This window comes from Erinaceus europaeus, chromosome 10 (assembly GCF_950295315.1).
Source record: "Erinaceus europaeus chromosome 10, mEriEur2.1, whole genome shotgun sequence".
In the NCBI taxonomy this organism is placed as follows: domain Eukaryota; kingdom Metazoa; phylum Chordata; class Mammalia; order Eulipotyphla; family Erinaceidae; genus Erinaceus; species Erinaceus europaeus.
The window spans coordinates 113,591,628-113,609,976 of NC_080171.1; the positions used below are offsets into that span (position 1 = coordinate 113,591,628).

General features: G+C 46.7%; 2 protein-coding genes and 1 non-coding gene across 5 annotated transcripts in view; 1 reads left to right on the top strand and 2 right to left on the bottom strand.

The window, feature by feature from the left end:
* Positions 1–9,292, bottom strand: part of LOC132540804 (NUT family member 2G-like) — a 25,965-nt gene extending 16,673 nt beyond the window's left edge. The window contains exons 1-3 of the mRNA XM_060198985.1: positions 9,288–9,292; positions 8,932–9,171; positions 8,577–8,741 (exon numbers count right to left, since the gene is read on the bottom strand). Of these exons, the coding sequence (XP_060054968.1) occupies positions 8,577–8,741; positions 8,932–9,171; positions 9,288–9,292 (410 nt within the window). The remainder of the gene's footprint in view (positions 1–8,576; positions 8,742–8,931; positions 9,172–9,287) is intronic.
* On the bottom strand, positions 6,576–6,682 carry LOC132541013 (U6 spliceosomal RNA). The gene has a single exon (XR_009552208.1). It is a non-coding gene; the product is annotated as a U6 spliceosomal RNA (small nuclear RNA).
* On the top strand, positions 8,355–14,352 carry LOC103118947 (heterogeneous nuclear ribonucleoprotein A1-like). Of its 3 annotated transcripts, none has more exons than XM_016190856.2 (3): positions 8,355–8,492; positions 12,218–12,301; positions 12,708–14,352. In XM_016190856.2, exon 3 carries the CDS (start codon positions 13,061–13,063, stop codon positions 13,970–13,972), a length of 912 nt encoding a protein of 303 aa, XP_016046342.1. In that variant the 5' UTR covers positions 8,355–8,492; positions 12,218–12,301; positions 12,708–13,060; the 3' UTR covers positions 13,973–14,352. The 3 variants fall into 3 exon arrangements, with proteins under 3 accessions (XP_016046342.1, XP_007529242.1, XP_016046341.1); XM_007529180.3 differs by lacking the exon at positions 8,355–8,492 and adding an exon at positions 8,802–9,036; XM_016190855.2 differs by lacking the exon at positions 8,355–8,492 and adding an exon at positions 8,802–9,017.
* Positions 14,353–18,349: the final 3,997 nt, after the last annotated feature.

Here is an 18,349-nt window from a genome sequence, read left to right on the forward strand (position 1 = left end):
AGTGTGCCACCCCCTGGCCCCAAGTTTTAGAAATTCTTAACCAATTCAGTGTCCTGATCTTAAAGTTATCAAAAACTGTGTTTTAGGGAGTTGGGCAATAGTACAGTGGGTTAAGCGCACATGGTGCAAAGCGCAAGGACCAGCATAGGATGCCCTTTCAAGCCCCTGGCTCCCCACCTACAGGGGAGTCACTTCACAGGCGGTAAAGCAGGTCTGCAGGTGTCTATCTTTCTTTCCCCCCTCTCTCTTCCCCTCCTCTCTCCATTTATCCTATTCAACAATGACGATATCAATAACAACAATAACTACAACAATGAAAAACAAGGGCAGCAAAAAGGAAAATAAATTTTAAAAATTATTTTTAAAAAGCTATGTTTTAGAATATTTATCAGTCTCTTCCCATGGATTTCATGGAAGATGAAGTACTTTTATCTACAATTGATTATGCATGTTTTCAGGAAAGAACAGACTACAAGACAATAACTAGAAAACAACAGACTTAAACATAACCAAGGCTAGTGAAACGTCGCACACTTCCCCCTATACACAAACATTCACTCACACACTAATAAGCTGACAGTTTTTGTTTGTGATATAAAATATTTAAAATTTTTTATTAGATATTGTCAACCCCATTTCAGACTTCTCCTCAGCCTACCCCTCCTTCCCTTCCTTTCTTTCTTTCATTAAGTATTTATTTACTGGATAGAGATAGAAATAGAGAGAGAAGGGGCAGAGAGAGAGAAAGAGAGAGACACCTGCAGCACTGCATCACCACCTGTGAAGCCCCTTCCCTTCCTGCCCAAGAGTTAGAGCCAGGGGCTTGGACCTAGGTCCTTATGCAAGGTCATATATTCACTCCACCAAGTGCACTGCCACCTGGCCCTGAGTACCTGAAATTTGATGAGTAGCATCACACTAGGACATAACAGTTTTAGGAATTGTCTGTTGAAATGATTCAGTTTTTCAAAATAATATTCAAAGATGTGATAAGAACAACTTGAACAACAGACCTTCTTTTCATTCTTCCTTTCTTTTTTTTAAATACATTCTATTTTTTATTTTAATGAGAGATACAGGGAGAAATACCAGAGCATTGCTCAGCTCTGGCTTATGAGTGGTGCTGGGGACTGAACCTACAACCTTGGAGCCTCAGGCATGAAAGTCTTGTGTATAGCCATTATGCTGTTTTCCCAGCCCTGGGACTATTTTTGTAAGTCATAGAATCCTTGTTTCAGAAAAGGAAAATGTTTGTTGTTTGTTTCAGACCCGAGTACCACTACACTGGGGTAAGCTCCAGTGCTGTGCTGCTTCTCTTTCTCCCTCTGAATGAAAACATTGGCCCAGGACTGGGGAAATTGCACATGCACAAGGGTCAGGCTCCGCAAATATCAAAAACAAACAACCGAAAAATGAAAACACAACTTTGTTTCCTAGGCAGATTGCATAAAAGTAAAACCTTTTATAATCTTTCACTAAAAGTAGGCCAATGCTATAAGAAATTTTATTTTGGGAGTCGGACGGTAGTGCAGCGGGTTAAGCGCACATGGCACAAAGTGCAAGGACCGGCATAAGGATCCCGGTTTGAGTCCCCGGCTTCCCACCTGCAGGGAAGTCGCTTCACAGGCAGTGAAGCAGGTCTGCAGGTGTCTGTCTTTCTCTCCCCCTCTGTCTTCACACCTCCTCTCTCTATTTCTCTGTCCTATCCAACAATGACAACATCAACAAAAACAATAATAATTACAACAATAAAACAAGGGCAACAAAAGGGAAAATAAATAATAATAAAATCCTTATTTAAAAAAACAAAATTTATTTTATGTTTTTTTTTTGTTTTATTTAATGTTATTTTAACACAGAAGATTTTAAATTCTAGGTTTGTGTCAGAACTCATGCTAGTGGTCTGGGAGGTGGCACAGTAGATAAAGCATTGGATTCTTAAGCATGAGGTCCCAAGTTCAATCCCCAGCAACATATACCAGAGTGGCATCTGGTTCTTTCTCTCTCCTCCTGTCTTTATCATTAATAAGTAAATAAAATTTTTAAAAAGGGTGGGTTGGGCGGTAGTGCAGTGGGTTAAATGCAAGGATCTGGCATAAGGATCCTGCTTCAAGCTCCCGGCTTCCCACCTGCAGGGGTTTGCTTCACAAGTGGTAAAGCAGGTCTGCAGGTGTCTTTCTCTCCCCCTCTCTGTCTTCCTCTCCTCTCTCAATTTCTCTCTGTCCTGTTCCAACAATGACATCAATAACAACAACAGTAATAATAACCACAACAACCTTAAATAACAAGGGCAACAAAAGGGAAAAAAAAATTTTAAAGCACATGAACTATACAAAGAAATAATTATTCATAAACCTTTATAAATAAATCTATTTAACTTCAGTCAGCCTTGATTTTAAAATGTAAAAATTCAAAAGATACTTGGGAGTCTTGAGGGAAAATTTTTACATTTTAAAATTAAAGCATCTTTTAAATGTTTGCAGAGACAAGAAAACCATCTTGATCTCATAGATGGTTGTTTCTCATCAAAGCATTTCCTATGAGGATGCATATACTTCCCCAAACTGCAAAATAAATGTGTACATTGGCTGACCAAGAATTTGAATAAATTTTCACATTAGGAACTAAGGACTTTAAGGGGGCTTAAACCCAGGTCCTTGAGCACTGTAACATGTGGGTAATTGTCTTTCACTTCTTGACTTTTCCCTTCTTCATGATGAATAGTCATCTCCAGTTCCATCCGTGTTGCTGCAGAGACACAGAGAGAGAGACCTGCAGCACTGATTGGTCACTCATGAGCATCCTTCCCCCACCCCCCAAGATGAGAACTGGAGACTTGAATCTGGGTCCTTGGTGAGTTTAATTGTTTGCCTAAGATCTAGGGTTTCTGTTGCTTTAGAATCTCATGCATCTACCACTGATTTGATGACTGGAGCTTTAGTGGAGACTGAATAGGTAATGAGGCAACAGGGGAGGGGCTGGGGGTTGGTGGTTGCATAATGGTTATGCAAAGAGACTCTCATGCCTGAAGACCCTAAATCCCAAATTCACTCTCCTGCACTACCATAAACCAGAACTGACCAGTGGATTCGTAGTGCCGGCACTGAGCTCCAGCAATAACCCTGGTGGCAAAAAAAAGGGAAACGAGGCAACTAGAAGCAAGTATTGCTGTATTGCTGGAGAGTCTTAAGAGTTTAAACTCTAGGGAGCCGGGCTGTAGTGCAGCGGGCTAAGCGCAGGTGGCGCAAAGCACAAGGACCGGCATAAGGATCCCGGTTCGAACCCCGGCTCCCCACCTGCAGGGGAGTCGCTTCACAGGCGGTGAAGCAGGTCTGCAGGTGTCTATCTTTCTCTCCTCCTCTCTGTCTTCCCCTCCTCTCTCCATTTCTCTCTGTCCTATCCAACAACGACGACAACAATAATAACTACAACAATAAAACAAGGGCAACAAAAGGGAATAAATAAATTAAATATATAAAAAAAATTTTTTAAAAAAGAGTTTAAACTCTAGTGTTGTTAAACTCTAGCCCTTTCTCTGTATCAGCGCTTTTGCAACAGCCACAGGCTACCTACCACTTACCCCTTAGCTGCCCCATAGCTCTAGTCTGAAAGTGCTACATCCGGCATTCTCTTCCCCCCACCCCCCAGGGGTACACGCAGCAGAAGAGACATTTGGGAGCTCATGGGTTTAAACTGCAGATAGGCCCCTGTCTCAACAGAGATGTTGCAGATGTGATTGGGTGTTTCTCAGGGTTTTGGACACCTTATATAAAAGGATACCTCCCTGGAAAACCATTCTCTCTCTTCTTTAAATTTTTTTTTTTTTATTGCCACCAAGGTTACTGCTAGAGCTCGATGTCAGCACTGCAAATCCACTGCTCCCAGTGGCCATATCTCCTTTTCTTTCTTCCTTGCTTTCTCTCTAATTTTTATTAGCTACATAGAGGGAAACTGAGAGAGGAGGGGAGATAGAGAGGGAGATAGACACCTGTAGATCTGCTCATGAAGCGAACCTGCTGCAGGTGGGGAGTTGGGAATGGAACCCGAGTCCTGGAGCTTGGTAATATGTGTGCTTAACCAGGTGAACCACCACCCGGCCCCCTTGGAGGCCATTCCCAATCCTCTTAGAGCTTGTGACCTGTAAGGAAGCTGAGATCAAGTTCTGTCTAAACCACCTTTCAGGAACAGAGCTTTCCCCAGGCCTGAGTGGTTTAAGGTCTGATTAGAGACATTAAAACTCTAGTTAACTACTCCCAGGGGCCAGGCGGGAGCACAGTGGGATAAGCACACAGGGCACAAGGTTCGAGGCCTCTTGCTCCCCACCTGAAGGGCGGGGGTCGCTTCACCAGCAGTGAAGCAGGTCTGCAGGTATCTTTACCCTTCTCTATCTTCCCCTCCTCTCTCAATCTGTCCTATCCAACAACAAGAACAACAAAAATGGGAAAAATGCCCTCCAGGAGCAGTGGATTCATTATGCAGTCACCGAACTCCAGCAGTAACCCTGGAAGCAAAAGCGTCCAGTATTCCCATTGATGGTGCACTGGGGGTGGTGGTGGGACAGGTCCTTCACAGAACAACAGCAGCCGGTTGTGGAGAACACCCTTTCCTGGGAAGGCTGCAGATGGACCTCATTTAGCTCCCACAAGTTCCACTAACGAGGTCTCCACAGATGTGAAACCAGGGCTGCTGCTGTTCACAGTAGCTGTAGGTTCAAACCTGGACAAGTGCTTGACTAGTGTCAGAGATGGGCTGATGGTGTTAAGCACGCTGATGTAGGGGTGAAAAATAGTTCACTTTCTGGCAGTAGAGCATTCACCCATGCTGGTATCTGTCTACCCCTGTAATTTTTTTTTTTCTCCATTTTCTTCATCTAGTTGTGTGCCTGTCTCACTAATGCTAGCGTCTCTAATGTGGATAAGAGCTTTTGAGTGGCCAAAACAGTATCCTTACACAATTATCCCCTCCTTCACTGGGGCTGTGACACCCCAGTGGCATAACAAGTAATTAATTATCCTTCCATCAGTGATTTTTTTTCTGTCATCATTTTTCCATGTGAAAATGCTGACTGTTCAGTCATCCAGTTTTTTTTTTTTTGCTTGTGTAGTTTTTATTTTTTCCATTTTTAAAAAATATGTGATTAATAGATTACTCCTGTCTTTTTTCAGGAACTGTTGCTTTTACATATTTTGTTGTGCATGTGAGGAGGTGGTAAGCTGGATGTTATCATTATTCTGCTGCAGTGCTGAAATTTCATCAGTTCTACTTTAAATCCTAAATCCACCATATAGTTGAAATCGACAAAATATGAAAGAATACCTTTTTGTTTTATTTTAAAGCATTTATTTATTAACCAACGGGAGAAGTAAGAGGGAGGGAGGGAAAGAGAATCAGAGCATCACTTTGGCATATGCAGTGCCAGTGATTGAGTTTGGAACCTCAGCCTTGAGAGTACAATGCTTTATCCATGGCACCACCTCTCAGCCTGATGTTTCTATGTTTTGTTGTTGTTGTTTGCCTTCAGGTTATCGCCGGGGCTCGATGCTGGCACTACAAATCCACTGCTTCTGGTGGCCTTTTTTCCATTTTTTTTTTAATTGGATAATACAAAGAGAAATGGGTGGGGCAGGTTGGGTGGTGGTACACCTGGTTAAGTGCACATGTTACCAAGAGCAAGGACCCAGGTTCAAGTCCCGGTCCACACCTGCAGGGGGAAAGCTTCATAAGTGGTCTCTCCCTATTACTCCCTTCCTTCTCAAATTCCAGCTGTCTCTATCCAGTAAATAAATAATTAAGAAAAGAAATAAGTGGCCTGGGAGGTGGCATAAGGCACTGGACTCTCAAGCTTGAGGTCCTGAGTTCAATCCCCGGCAGTACATGTACCAGTTGCTATCTGGTTCTTTCTGTCTTTTCCTTTCTCATTAATTGATAAACAAAATATTAAAAAAAAAAAATAGGGACGATAGAGAGGGAGAATGACACCTGCAGACCTACTTCACTGCTTGTGAAGGTTTTTTTTTTTGGGTTTTTTTTTTGGGGGGGTAGAGTGCATGCTTTGCAAATTTGAGGCCTAGGTTTATACCCAGCACTGCATATGTCCTGGTGGAGTTCTGATCTCTGTCTTAAGAAATAAATACATCCTTTTAAATTTATTTATTTATTTATTTTCCCTTTTTGTTGCCCTTGTTGTCTTGTTGTTGTAGTTATTATTGTTGTTATTGATGCCTTTGTTGTTGGATAGGACAGAGAGAAATGGAGAGAGGAGAGGAAGACAGAGAGGGGGAGAGAAAGATAGACACCTGCAGACCTGCTTCACCACCTGTGGAGTGACTCCCCTGCAGGTGGGGAGCCAGGGGCTGAACCGGGGTCCTTACTCTGGTCCTTGTGCTTTGCCCCACATGCGCTTAACCCGCTGCGCTACCGCCTGACTCCCTTAAATTTATTTTTTAGACCAGAGCACTGCTCAGGTCTGGTTTATGGTGGTACAGAAGATTGAACCCGGGATTGAACATTGGAGCCTCAGATGTGAAAGTCTTTTGCATAACCACTATGCTACTTCTTTTTTTTTTTTTTTTTTTTTAAATATGGAACGCTTCACGAATTTGCGTGTCATCCTTGCGCAGGGGCCATGCTAATCTTCTCTGTATCGTTCCAATTTTAGTATATGTGCTGCCGAAGCGAGCACTGCTACTTCTTTAAAAAGAGGAAACGAGGGACCCGCTGGGGATGCGTCTGGTAGAGTACACACATTACGATGCACAAGGACCCAGGCTCAAGCCGCAGGCCCCAGCTGCAGCAGGGTAGTTTCTCAAGTGGTGAAGCACGCTGTAGGACTAACATTCTCTCTCTCTCCCCCCCATATATATATGATATATATATATTACACATCATTCCCTCCTCCCCCTCCTTTCTCTCCCCCTCTTCCCCTTCCCTCTTCAGTCTGTCTATCTCTATCCAGAGTAAACACACACACACACACGGTGAGAAATGAAATAATTATATGACTGAAAAGTTCAACCAAAGGGTGACTAGGTAGAGGCTGGTAGCATAATGCTTATGAGGACAAGGACCCAGGTCCAAAGGTCTGGTCCCCTCCAGCACGGGGAAAGCATCATGAGTGGTCAGTATTACAGGTGTTTCTGTCTCTTCTCTCTCCTTCTTCTTCCCCTCTCCCCCCTCTCTGTCTCTGCCTCCTCTTTCCCTCTTAATTTCTGCCTCTATCCAATGGATAAATAAGTAAACAAAAAATAATTTTTATGAGGAGCCAGGCTGTGGTGCACCTGTTTGAGTGCACATGTTATATGCTTATGTAAAAAGCCTCCCATGCCTGATGGCAGCAAAGGTCCCAGGTTCAACCCTCACCACCACCAGAAGCCAGAGCTGAGCAGTGTTCTGGTGAAAAAGAAGGGAGGGGAGGAGGGACTACATGGGCTCACTTTTATAGGTGAAAGTGTACAATCAATAAAAGATCAATAGTGGCCACACAATTTGAGCAATAAAGAACATAGAGTGGTCTGGGAGGCACTGCAGTGGTTAAGGCATTGGATTCTGAAGCATGAGGTCCAGAGTTCTGTCCCAGGCCGCACATATACCGGAGTGATGTCTGGTTCTGTCTCATTATTATCATCATTATTACTAAATATATATATTTATTAGGGCTGGGGAGACAGCACAGCTGGTTATGCAAAGGACTTCATGCCTGAGGTTCTGTGCGCACAGGTTCAAACCCCAGCACCACTATAAGCCAGAGCTGAGCAAGGCTCTGGTCCTTGTATCTCTCATTAAAATAAAATAAAACATTTAAAAAATACTAAGTTCTTATATTATTTGAATAAATAATCGAATAAGAGTTCGCAAAGTATTTGACAATAAGCATGACAGATTGAATTCTTTCAAAAACCTTTCAAATTGATACCAGGACAAATCCAAAACAATTCGAACATGCATTTTAATAAAATTTGTGTAAAAAAACACAAGGAGAAAAAATTTTAAAAAGCACTAAAGGTTGATTTCTCATCTGAAACCTGGGGAAGGTGGAGGGGAGACGCAGTATCTGGGGAACTGCGAGCCCCCCCGTCCAGGAGTGGGGGGAAATCGGCTCTCACACAAAGAAAAGTCCAGCAAGTTTGGGGCGGAGAAGCCTCTGGTCGGCAAGTATGGCGACAGGAAGATCGCCGAGCTGGGGGTGGGGAGCAAGCGGAGAAAGCTCGAGAATTGGTCAAGAAAAAGGGGGAAAAGCAGCACGAAGGCTGCGGGCGGCGGCGCCGAGCGGGGCGCGCACAGAACAAAAGGCCCTTTGGGGACGGGGCGCCACGCGGCCTCCCGCGCGATCCCTCCGCGCGCCGCGGACTACTTTTCCCTCCGCGGGGGCGGGGCGCCGGATTCGCGCCCAGCCGCCATTTTCATCTTTTTTTTTTTTTTTCAAAGACGGGAGACGAGACGCTGCAGCAACCGGGCGAGCCGCGTCTGCGCCTGGGGAAGTGTGCTCTGCGCGGGTGAGCTAGCCCCGAGCTTGAACCTCTCTAGAGAGCTTACTAGCGACGTTAACTGGCTTCTAGGGCTCTGGTCCCCACCCGCACGCGTCTGCGTAGCTGACCATGTCGGCCGCCGAGGCCCCGTGCGCCTCCCCGCCCCCTTCTTCCTCCCCGCGCTCGCGCCATAACCCTCCGCCGAAGGCGCCCGGGGCCTGGTCCAACGGGGCGGGGGCGGGGGCGCGGGTGGGGGGTCGGCGGGAGCCCGAGGCACTGTGGGTAACGGATCCCCCGGGCCTTGTAGGTCTTTCTAGTCCCGCGAGTTCGGGCCGCCGGCTCGGTGGAGTTCCCGCCCCGGAGCACTGTGGGCCTTTGAGTCTTTTGTGGCGGGAGCAGTCCCGCCTCCGGGTACAAGGCGGGCCTCGTAGTCTCGCGGGAGTCGGCCCAGGTGAGGTCTCTTCACCCTCGCGCGCCCGGGAATGCTGGGTAACTTAGTCCCGAGACCCGGTGCATTGTGGGATAGCGTTCTTTCGCGCTCTTGCGTCCTTGGTAAGTGCGGCCTTTTTCGGTAAGTGCGGCCTGATCGTCCTCGGCGCTTTCGGTGAGCGACCCATCCACCGCCGCCGGCTGCCCAGAGACGCCGGGGGAAGGCAGGGGGTGCGGGTGGAGCCCGGGGTTCGGCTCTTCCGTTGGGATCGCGCGCCTTAAGGCGGGGTCTGGGGCCCGGCGCCTTTGTGCTCAACGGGGCCGCGTCTCCCGGGCTGAAAAGCCCTCAGGCCTGTCGCGGGGCCACGCGGCCGCGCAAAACCGCCTCCTCGCGCCATGGCGGCGGCGCCGCTGCGCCCCGCGGGCCCCGGGTTCGGGGGGGAAGGGCCGACCGACTTGGGACGAAACATGGAGCCCTGTCCCGATGATGGCGGCCCGGGCCGGGCCCTAGCAACGCCGGCCCCAGACGCCGTTTCCCCCGAGGGCCTGGTCGGCCGGGCCTCCGCCATCGCGGCTGTTGCGGGGCCCGTGTGGTTCGGGGGCCGCGGGGCCGGGCCGCCGACCGGGCGTTTGGCGTGGCGACCGCACAGGTGCGCCCGGGGCGGCCTCGAGGTGCCGGGCGACTCGCCGCCCACCGGGCCCCCCACAGCCTCGAGAGCGGCGCCGCGGGGCCTGTTTGTCCGCGCGGGTTGGGTCTGGAGAGCCCGGGCCCGTGCTCGCTCCTTTCGAGCCTCTTCAGATCAGCTGTAGCGCAGAGATAAACTTGTCTGAGACACACTAGGTGCTCGGTGACGGCCCTTTATTGCCACTTATTATTATTACTTTTTTTTTTTTTTTTGCTTTGTTTTAGTAGCGAGAGGACCGAGCCCTTTGCCAGGGATTGAACTCGGCACCTCGGCTGTGTGGAGGGCCTCGGCATAACCGTCCTGGTGCCGCTCGGCCCTGCCCTTTTGTGTGATTGCCGATCCCCACAGGCACACACAAGAGTGCTGTGCTCGGTCGTCACCAGGCTGACCTCCGAGCCTCGCGGGCTGGCGAGACCCTCACGTGGCCCCGTTATTTGCCCGGTTCTGGGGCTTAGCCTGCGGAGATCCCGAAGTGTGCAGGATTAGGAGTTCAGGCGGAAAGCGAGGGCGGGGGCAGATAGCCGAGTGGTTATGCAAGAAGACACATGCCCGAGGCTTCGAGGCCTCGGGTTCAGGCCGCCGCACCGCCACAAGCGGAGCCGAGCGGTGCTCTGGGCAGAGAGACGCGGACGGGGGAGGGGGCGACGACCCCGCGGCTGGAAGCGACTCTTTCGTGCCAGGCTCCAGCCCTCAAAGTGCCTTTTAAAAGAGGACTCCGAGGGGCCTCAGGTCTTTTAATGCTGGGCGGCGGCGCTTAGTCCGCGGGCCATTGTGTGTGTGTGTGTGTGCGCGCGCGCGCGCGCGCGCGTGTGTGCTGGGGGAAGAGAACCAGAGCATCAATCGCTCTGGCACGCGGGCTGCTGGGGATGGGACCTGGGCCTCGTGCTTGAGAGTCCAGCCATCTACCTGCCGCTCGCCTCCCAGGGTGCTAAAAGATTTGTTCGAGTCCACAGGGAGAGACGCCAGAGATCACAGAGGGACCGTGGGCGCCAGTACAGGCATCTCAAACCGTAACTGTCCCCAGAGCCGCCCGCCTTGAGTTGCTGAAGTGTGTGCGCCACCTTTATCCACAACGCTAGAGTTCTTGTCTTTGTCTTGAGGGGAGGAGAGCTACAAGTGGTTTCCTAGGAAGTCAGGCCTTGATTGCTTTTCCCCGGCTGTGCTGAGGGTGTCACTCCTCAGCTGCGAGGCAGAACCGGAGAGCCGCGGAATGCGGTCCTCCTTTAGAAGCAGGGTGAGCGCCAGCGAAGTGAGTTGTGGACCTCAGTATTTTTTTTTTTTTTGTCATTTTAATCATTCTAGTTTCATGGATTCACATCTGAGGGTTAGCTGTTTGCAGGTGAACTTTGGCCTTTTAAATTACATGTGTGTTCTATCTTACTCATTTTTAAGGTGGGAGCTTCAAAACTTTGACCTTTCAGGGGCACTCATTTGGAGTGATAGATTTCCCTTCGAGAACTGCTTTCACTGCTGTTTTTATTTGCTAGGGTTGCCACATACTGGCAAAATTTCTAACGGAAATTTTCTCACCGTTTTAAAGGCTGGAATTTTTTAAGATTCAGAGGCCTTGTTGGCAAGGCTTTGTAGCTTCTGAGGTGTGTGGTTTTTTAAGATGCTTTTATACTCATATCATCTCACTCGACTTGATTTCTTCAGGTTCCATTCAAATGTAGCACAGATCATTTCATCCTGAGTTAATTGCCTTCTGTGCTCGCCTATAGCATAGAACCAACGTCAGTTGGATCCATAATGCCTGGTACTGTTTTTTAAAAAAATCTTGCTACTAGGGCTTTGTGCCTGCACAGTTCCTTTGCTAGAGGGAGAAAGACAGGAAGCAGAGTGCTGCCCCACCGCTGGTGAAGCTTCTCCATTTTTACTAACTCATTTATGAAACATTCACATGAGACAGGTCACTTTTCAAATTGGAGAAAACATTTTTTGACAGTATTGGATGGGGGAGTACAGCCAGATCATGTCTTCCATGAGATACCTCCACGTATCCCTATCCCCCTCCGCCCGCCCGTCACACTGAAGTCCTGTGGTGTCCTGTTTGAAATTTCTTGAGCCCTAGTCTTGGACTTGGCTGCTGTAAGTGGACTGCTGTGAAGTATCTCCATTCTTTCACCATGGTTGGTGTGTCTCTTTTTTAACAGAAACCGAGCTACTGCTCAACTTCAGTTTATGGCAGTGCAAGGATTGAAACTAGGTCCTGGGTGGGAGAGTCAGCATGATGGTTATGCAAACAGATTCTCATGCCTGAGGTTCCAACATGCTGTGCTCAGTCACCACCACTGCCTTGGGGGGAAGCTAGGGCCTCAGGGGTGAGAGTCCTTAGCATGATCTTTGTGTTATCTCCCCAGCTCATGACTTGCTCAAAGTGGTGCTCTGGTGCTTGGAAGGCTTTTTCCTATTAGGTTCCCCACCCTGACATTCTTACCTAGCTGCTGGGTAGTGGGAGTGGTTGATTTCACAACCAGAGATACAAACTGGCCAGTGTGCCTTATTTACAGAATGGGGGGAGGGGCTGATGCCCTCTGCTAACATTTCATGCCTTTCTTAACATCTGCTGAAGTGAGAGGCTGGATGGAGAGTTCCTCTTCCCAGGACCCCCTCTTAACTTGTCTTCTCTTTCCCCAGATCTGCTCGGGCATCAAGCATCTTTGGGAGAGCATCCAGGAAACCAAGAGTATGGGCCCAGGGCCCCGTAGAACCAGGAGCAAGGTGAGTCTGAAATTTTTTTTTTAACCTTAACTTTTGCAAGACTCACCCAATAGTTTTTATTATCCCAGTGCCACCTTGGTTGTTCTGGGGATTTATTTCTAATCTAATCTAGGACACATGACCCATCTTATAGCTGGAACCTTTATTAGACTTGAAGAATTGAGGAAGAGACATACCTGTGGGAATGTGGCACTTAGCCCCAAGAGTCTTGGGTCCTTTAGCGTACAAAGCCTGAACCAACTAGTAGTCCTATAGACCCGCTCTCTCCCTAGAGGATGCTGTCCTGCTGTCAGCTTGTGAGGCAGAGATAAATTTGGTCTTACAGACCCTGTGCTTTACACTTAAATGGGCTTCCCACATTTCAAACATGGAATGTTACTCTTACTAATCATTCCCTACTTTACAGAGTCCACTTGGCATCTCCACAGTATAGTCAGCCCCCTTTGCTTCACGAACTCTTGTGGGACTGGAAGGAGATAGTTCCTGAGAATCCTGAAAACCAGTTGAGTGTGGACTTGATCTTGGAACAGACTTTCTTTGTTGAGGATCTTGAGGTGGACGTGTTACTAGTCACCTCAGCAGTGCCAAGCGGGCACTTTATACAACTATATCAGTCACACAAAATAATGTTAATGTGCAAGACCGTAACAACAGGGAAGAACTTTCTAACTGTGGACGCCGCTGCTAAATAAGCATCGTTGAGGTCTCTCCTTAACCTACTGATTAACCATCACTGAGGTCCCTCCTTCACTTGCCATCATGTCTAAATCACAGTCTCCCAAAGAGCCAGAACAGCTGAGGAAGCTCTTCATCGGGCATCTGAGCTTTGATACCACCAGTGAGAGCCTGAGGAGCCATTTTGAACAATGGGGGACACTCACAGACTGTGAGGTCATGAGACACCCAGACACCAAGGGCTCCCGAGGGTTTGGGTTTGTCACATACGCCACTATGGCAGAGGCAGATGCAGCTATGAATGCAAAGCCACATAGAGTGGATGGAAGAGTCGTGGAGCCCAAGAGGGCCCTCTCAAGAGAAGATACTCACAGACCCGGTGCCCACATGATGGTGAATAAGATTTTCGTTGGTGGCATTAGAGATGACACGGAAGAACATCACCTACGAGATTATTTTGAACAATATGGGAAGATTGAAGTGATTGAGATCGTGACCGACAAAGGCAGTGGCAGAAAGAGAGGTTTTGCTTTTGTCACCTTTTATGACCATGATTCTGTAGATAAGATAGTCATTCAGAAATACCATACCATGAATGGCCACCACTGTGAAGTAAGAAAAGCCTTATCTAAGCAAGATATGACTGGCCCAAGGGGTCGAAGTGGGTCTGGAAATTTCTATGGTGGCCGCGGAGGAGGTTTTGGTGGGAATGACAACTTTGGCCGAGGAGGAAACTTTAGCGGTTATGGTGGCAGCCGTGGCTACGGTGCCAGCGGGGATGGCTACAATGGATTCGGCTATGATGGTTTTGGAGGTGGTGGGAGCTACAATGATTTTGGCTACTACAACCAGTCCTCAGGTTTTGGACCCATGAAAGGAGGAGGCTTTGGAGGCCGAAGTTACGGCCCTTATGGTGGTGGAGGCCAGTACTTTGCCAAACCACGAAACCAAGGTGGCTATGGCGGTTCCGGCTATGGCAGTGGCAGAAGGTTTTAGTCGCCCGAAAACAGCTTAGTAGGAGAGGAGAGCCAGAGAAATGATAAAGAAGTTACAGGTTTCAACAGCTTTGTGAACTCAGACAAGTACAGTCGTGGCAGGGCCTAGCTGCTACAAAGAAGACGTGTTTTTTTTTTTGTTTTTTTTTTTAAGACAATATTCTTGTGTAAGGAAAAAAATTCAAGGACTGTATTTGTGACTAGTAGTATAGTAGTTATTTTAGTTTCTGTTCTATGGAAAGTTTAAAGCATTCCAACAAGATTTTAATGTAGTTTTTCTTTTCCTTTTTTTTTTTTTTTTTTTTTTTTTTGCACCCATGCTGTTGATTGCTAAATGTAGTAGTTTGATCATAACGTTGAATAAATGTCTTTTAAAAAATAGTGTCAGCTTTGCTAATTTAGTTTTCTTTGACCATGACATGTGAAGTACAGATTTTTTTTTTTTTCTGCAAGATCTGACCTTGATTTTTACTATTAGGCTGATGATTTGTATGTTCTTGGATGAGTTTGATCGGTTTTGATATTCTCCGGAGCTCATTGAGTGCTAGCTGTCCTTTAACTTTGCCTCATCTTATCTTGGTGTGTAGTGCATGCAGTTCGTATTTCTTGGAGCAGCAGGAAAAGCTCTTTTCCTATTTCACTTTGCCATTCGTAAATGTTAACTTTCCTGTCCTTACTCTATGCCTCTGGGGTTTTTGGAGTGCTCTGAGCCACATCTGTCCGTGAATGAGATCTCTCAATGGACTTAGTGCTCCCATCACTAAGTTTGGTGAAAACTTGGTGCCATAGATACATCTTGGAAACTTGGTTTTTAGGAGCAGCTAGTATATTACTGGCCTGTCTGAAAAGTCACAGTGTCATTTTGTTTTTTTTCAAAGCGAAAACGCATCATGACTTTTCCAATAACCAGTCATTTCAGTGGGAGACAAGAGTGAGCAGTGTGTGTGTATGTCCATGTGGGTGATTTCACTACTCTGGGCCACTCTGGAGCAATTGCCCTTGCCCTACTACTTTTTTTTTTTTTTTTTAACTATTTTATAGGACAATGAGAAATTTGGAGGGAGACACCTACAGACCTGCTTCACAAGTTGTGAAGCTTTCTCCCTGCAAGTGGGTATGGGGGTGGGGCTTGAACCCAGGTCCTTGAGCATTGTAATGTGCACACTTAACCAAGTGCATCACTACCCTGCCCCTTTAAACAAGCTTTCCACCACCACCACCCCCTCAACCCCATGATAGAGACTAAGACAAATAGTGTGAGGAAGAGAGAAACTTGTTCCAGTGCTGCTTTCTTGCGGGTAGGGAGACCATGGGCTCAAGCCCAGGTCCTCGCTCATGATAATCTTGTGTGCTTTACCAGCTTACCCCTCTTTGGGGGTTCTTAAATCACGTTTCTAGATACTTCAGGGTTATATGTCAATATAGTCATAATTGTTGGCTTAAGTTTTCAAAAAGGAAAAAAAAAATGCCTTAGCACTACACTTGCTCAGTACTCAGTACCAGGGTATGAGAGAAGGGGGAGTGTGCACTAGAGCAAGCGAAGATGTGAGATGGGCTCTCTCCTGAGCTGTGATACTTGCTTTTTGGAACAAGTACCAAGGTATGTCTTCAACATGACTTAGAAATTTTGCCCAAGGACTTTGACTGGGAAGAAATTAAAATATAAATTAGAATCACAAAGAAAGGGGGGTTATTGCCTATAGGCCATTAATTAGTAGTGAACCAATGGCTGGGGGATGGCACAGCTGCTTTGTTTTTTTTCCGCTCTATTTGGGGATTAATAGTTTACAGTCAACAGTGAAATACAGTAGTTTTTACATGTGTAACATTCGCAGTTTTCCACAAAACTATAATACAACCCCCACTAGGTCCTCGTGCCATCTTGTTCCAGGACCTGAACCCCACCCCAAAGTCTTTTACTTTGGAGTAATACAACAGGCACAGCTTCATACACAATAGGCCATCTCCTTTTTCTTTTACAAGATTACCCATCTTGTTTAGGAACTTGTTCATGGGATACTAAAAAATTGAGGTGAAATCCTAAAATCACTGGACTTTCTGTCTCCTTAAAGCCAGCTTTCTGGGAGAATGGTGCCATAGGACTGAAGCCCTGTGGTAGGGATTGGGCTGGAATGGTCTGTGCACAAAACAAGGCGCACTGTCCAGGTATTGCAGGCCATATTTTTTATTTAAAATAAATGATGGGGGTCATCTATGTTGTATCCCAATTCAGTAATACCGTACTCTTAGTGGTCAAATAATGTTGCAGGGGATTTTAACTCAAGAACACATCTGAAGAAAACCAGCAGCTGTATCATTCTTACTGATGATTCAAGAACAGTGTTCCCCAGGGTCAGGTAGCTCACCTTAATTAAGCACATGTTACAGTGCATTCAACCAGAGTTTGAGCCCCCAGTCCCTACTGCAGGGGGAAACTTTACAAGTTTTACAAAGCTTCCCTCTCAATTTCTGGCTGTCTCCAATAAAGATAATTTTTTTAAAAAGCTGCCTTATGTTTTCAGAACCCACATGATTTTCAAACATTTGCTATGCTATTCACATCTCTGGCAGTCTTGGAGAGAAAGGGCTGAAAACATGGTATTTGATTGATTGATCCCCTAGATGTGTTCTCTGCTCATGGCTTGCAGCGTAAGTAAGATGCACCCTGTCTAAGTGATTTAACAGCTGGGGAATGACTGGAACCTTTACCCCAGAATCAGAACCTGCTTGCTTTCTTAAACTTGAACAGATCCGACAGCATTTGGAGCAACTGTTAGTTGACCAACTTAGCTAGTGAATAGCTCTGATTTTTATTTTCCCAGGGCTCTCAACTTGACTGACTTGCTGCCTGCACAACTACTGCTCTTGGCAGTTTGGGTGGTGATGTTTTTTCCTGCCCAGAGCACTATTCTGCTCTTGCCTGCGGTGGTACTGGGCATTGAACCTGGGACCTTTGGTCTTTCCGTTACCGTTATGCTATCTTCCCTAGCCTTTGCCCCCCCCCCCTTTTTAAATATAAAAGATTAAATAGGGAGAAACAGGAGAGACAACTGCTCTTAAAGCTCTCTCTCACACACGCAAGTACTCCTGTGTGATGGCCAGGTCCTCATACATGGGTTACTCTACTGAGGGAGCCACCTCCCAACTCTGGCTGTGAGTTTTATCTATTTCTTGGCTTTCAAGCATGTTGGACCAAAATGCAAGGCTTCCATCACCAGATGAGAAAAGGTTCAGGACAAGCATAGGTTTTTAGTAAATCAATTGCAGATCAATTAAGGTAAATTCTGCAATGTACATGAGACAAAGCATCTTGTGAAGGATGATTTATTGTCACTGAAATGATCTAGACTAGTAGAATTGTCCTTAGGTGTGCCTGAGGAAAGCTTCAAACATCTTCAAATAATCTGGTGGTCTGTTATGCGCAGAGAAAGTGTTAGTGTACACTCAGATATTCATGCACAGGAAAGTAACTTGAGGATGAAGGAGCAACAAATGAGTGAGTCATCTGTCTTGAAAGCCTCAGATACAGTAGGACTTACGGCAGTATTAAATTCTGATGACAAGTCCTGTGTGCGAATGGCAAGTATTTTGTTCAGAGCTAGAAACTCAGTTCATACCAGAGTGTACTAGTTAAAAAACTTAGCCTCAAAGCAAAGAACTGGGGAGAAAGCACAAAGTGAGACATGGACTGGATGGAGGTATATTGCACTAAAGCAAAGGGCTGGGGAGGAAGGGAGGGGTGAAGAAAACTGGGGGCTTATTCCATAATGCAATTGTGTGCATATGTCCATGACTGCATTGTAAAGCATTAACCCCCTCGATAAAAAAAACAACTTGGGGTCCGGGTGGTAGCGCAGCAAGTTAAGTACACATGGTGTGAAGCACAAGTACCAGTGTAAGGATCGTGGTTTGAGCCCCGGCTCCCCACCTGCAGGGGGGTTGCTTCACAGACGTAGGTCTGCAGTTACCTATCTCTCCTGTCTTCCCCCTCTCAATTTCTTTGTCCTTTCCAACAACTATAATAATCACAATGAAATGGGAAAGAGCCTCTAGGAATAGTGAATTCATAGTGCTGGCATCGAGCCCCAGCAAGAACCCTGGAGGCAAGAAAAAAAATCCATCAATAAAGTAGTGGGGGGAGGGAAGACTTAATTTTTTTTTTTTTGTTTGCATTTATTGGACAGAAAGCCAGAAATCAAGTAGGAAAAGAGAAACCTGCAGCACTGCTTCATTACTTGCAAAGCTTTCCCCCCTGCAGGTGGGGACCAGGGGCTTGAACCTGGTTCCTTGAGTAATGTGCGCTCAACCAGGTGTGCCACCACCTAGCCCCCGGGACTTAAAATTTATAATCTCATTGACACCATGCTTTCTCTGCTCT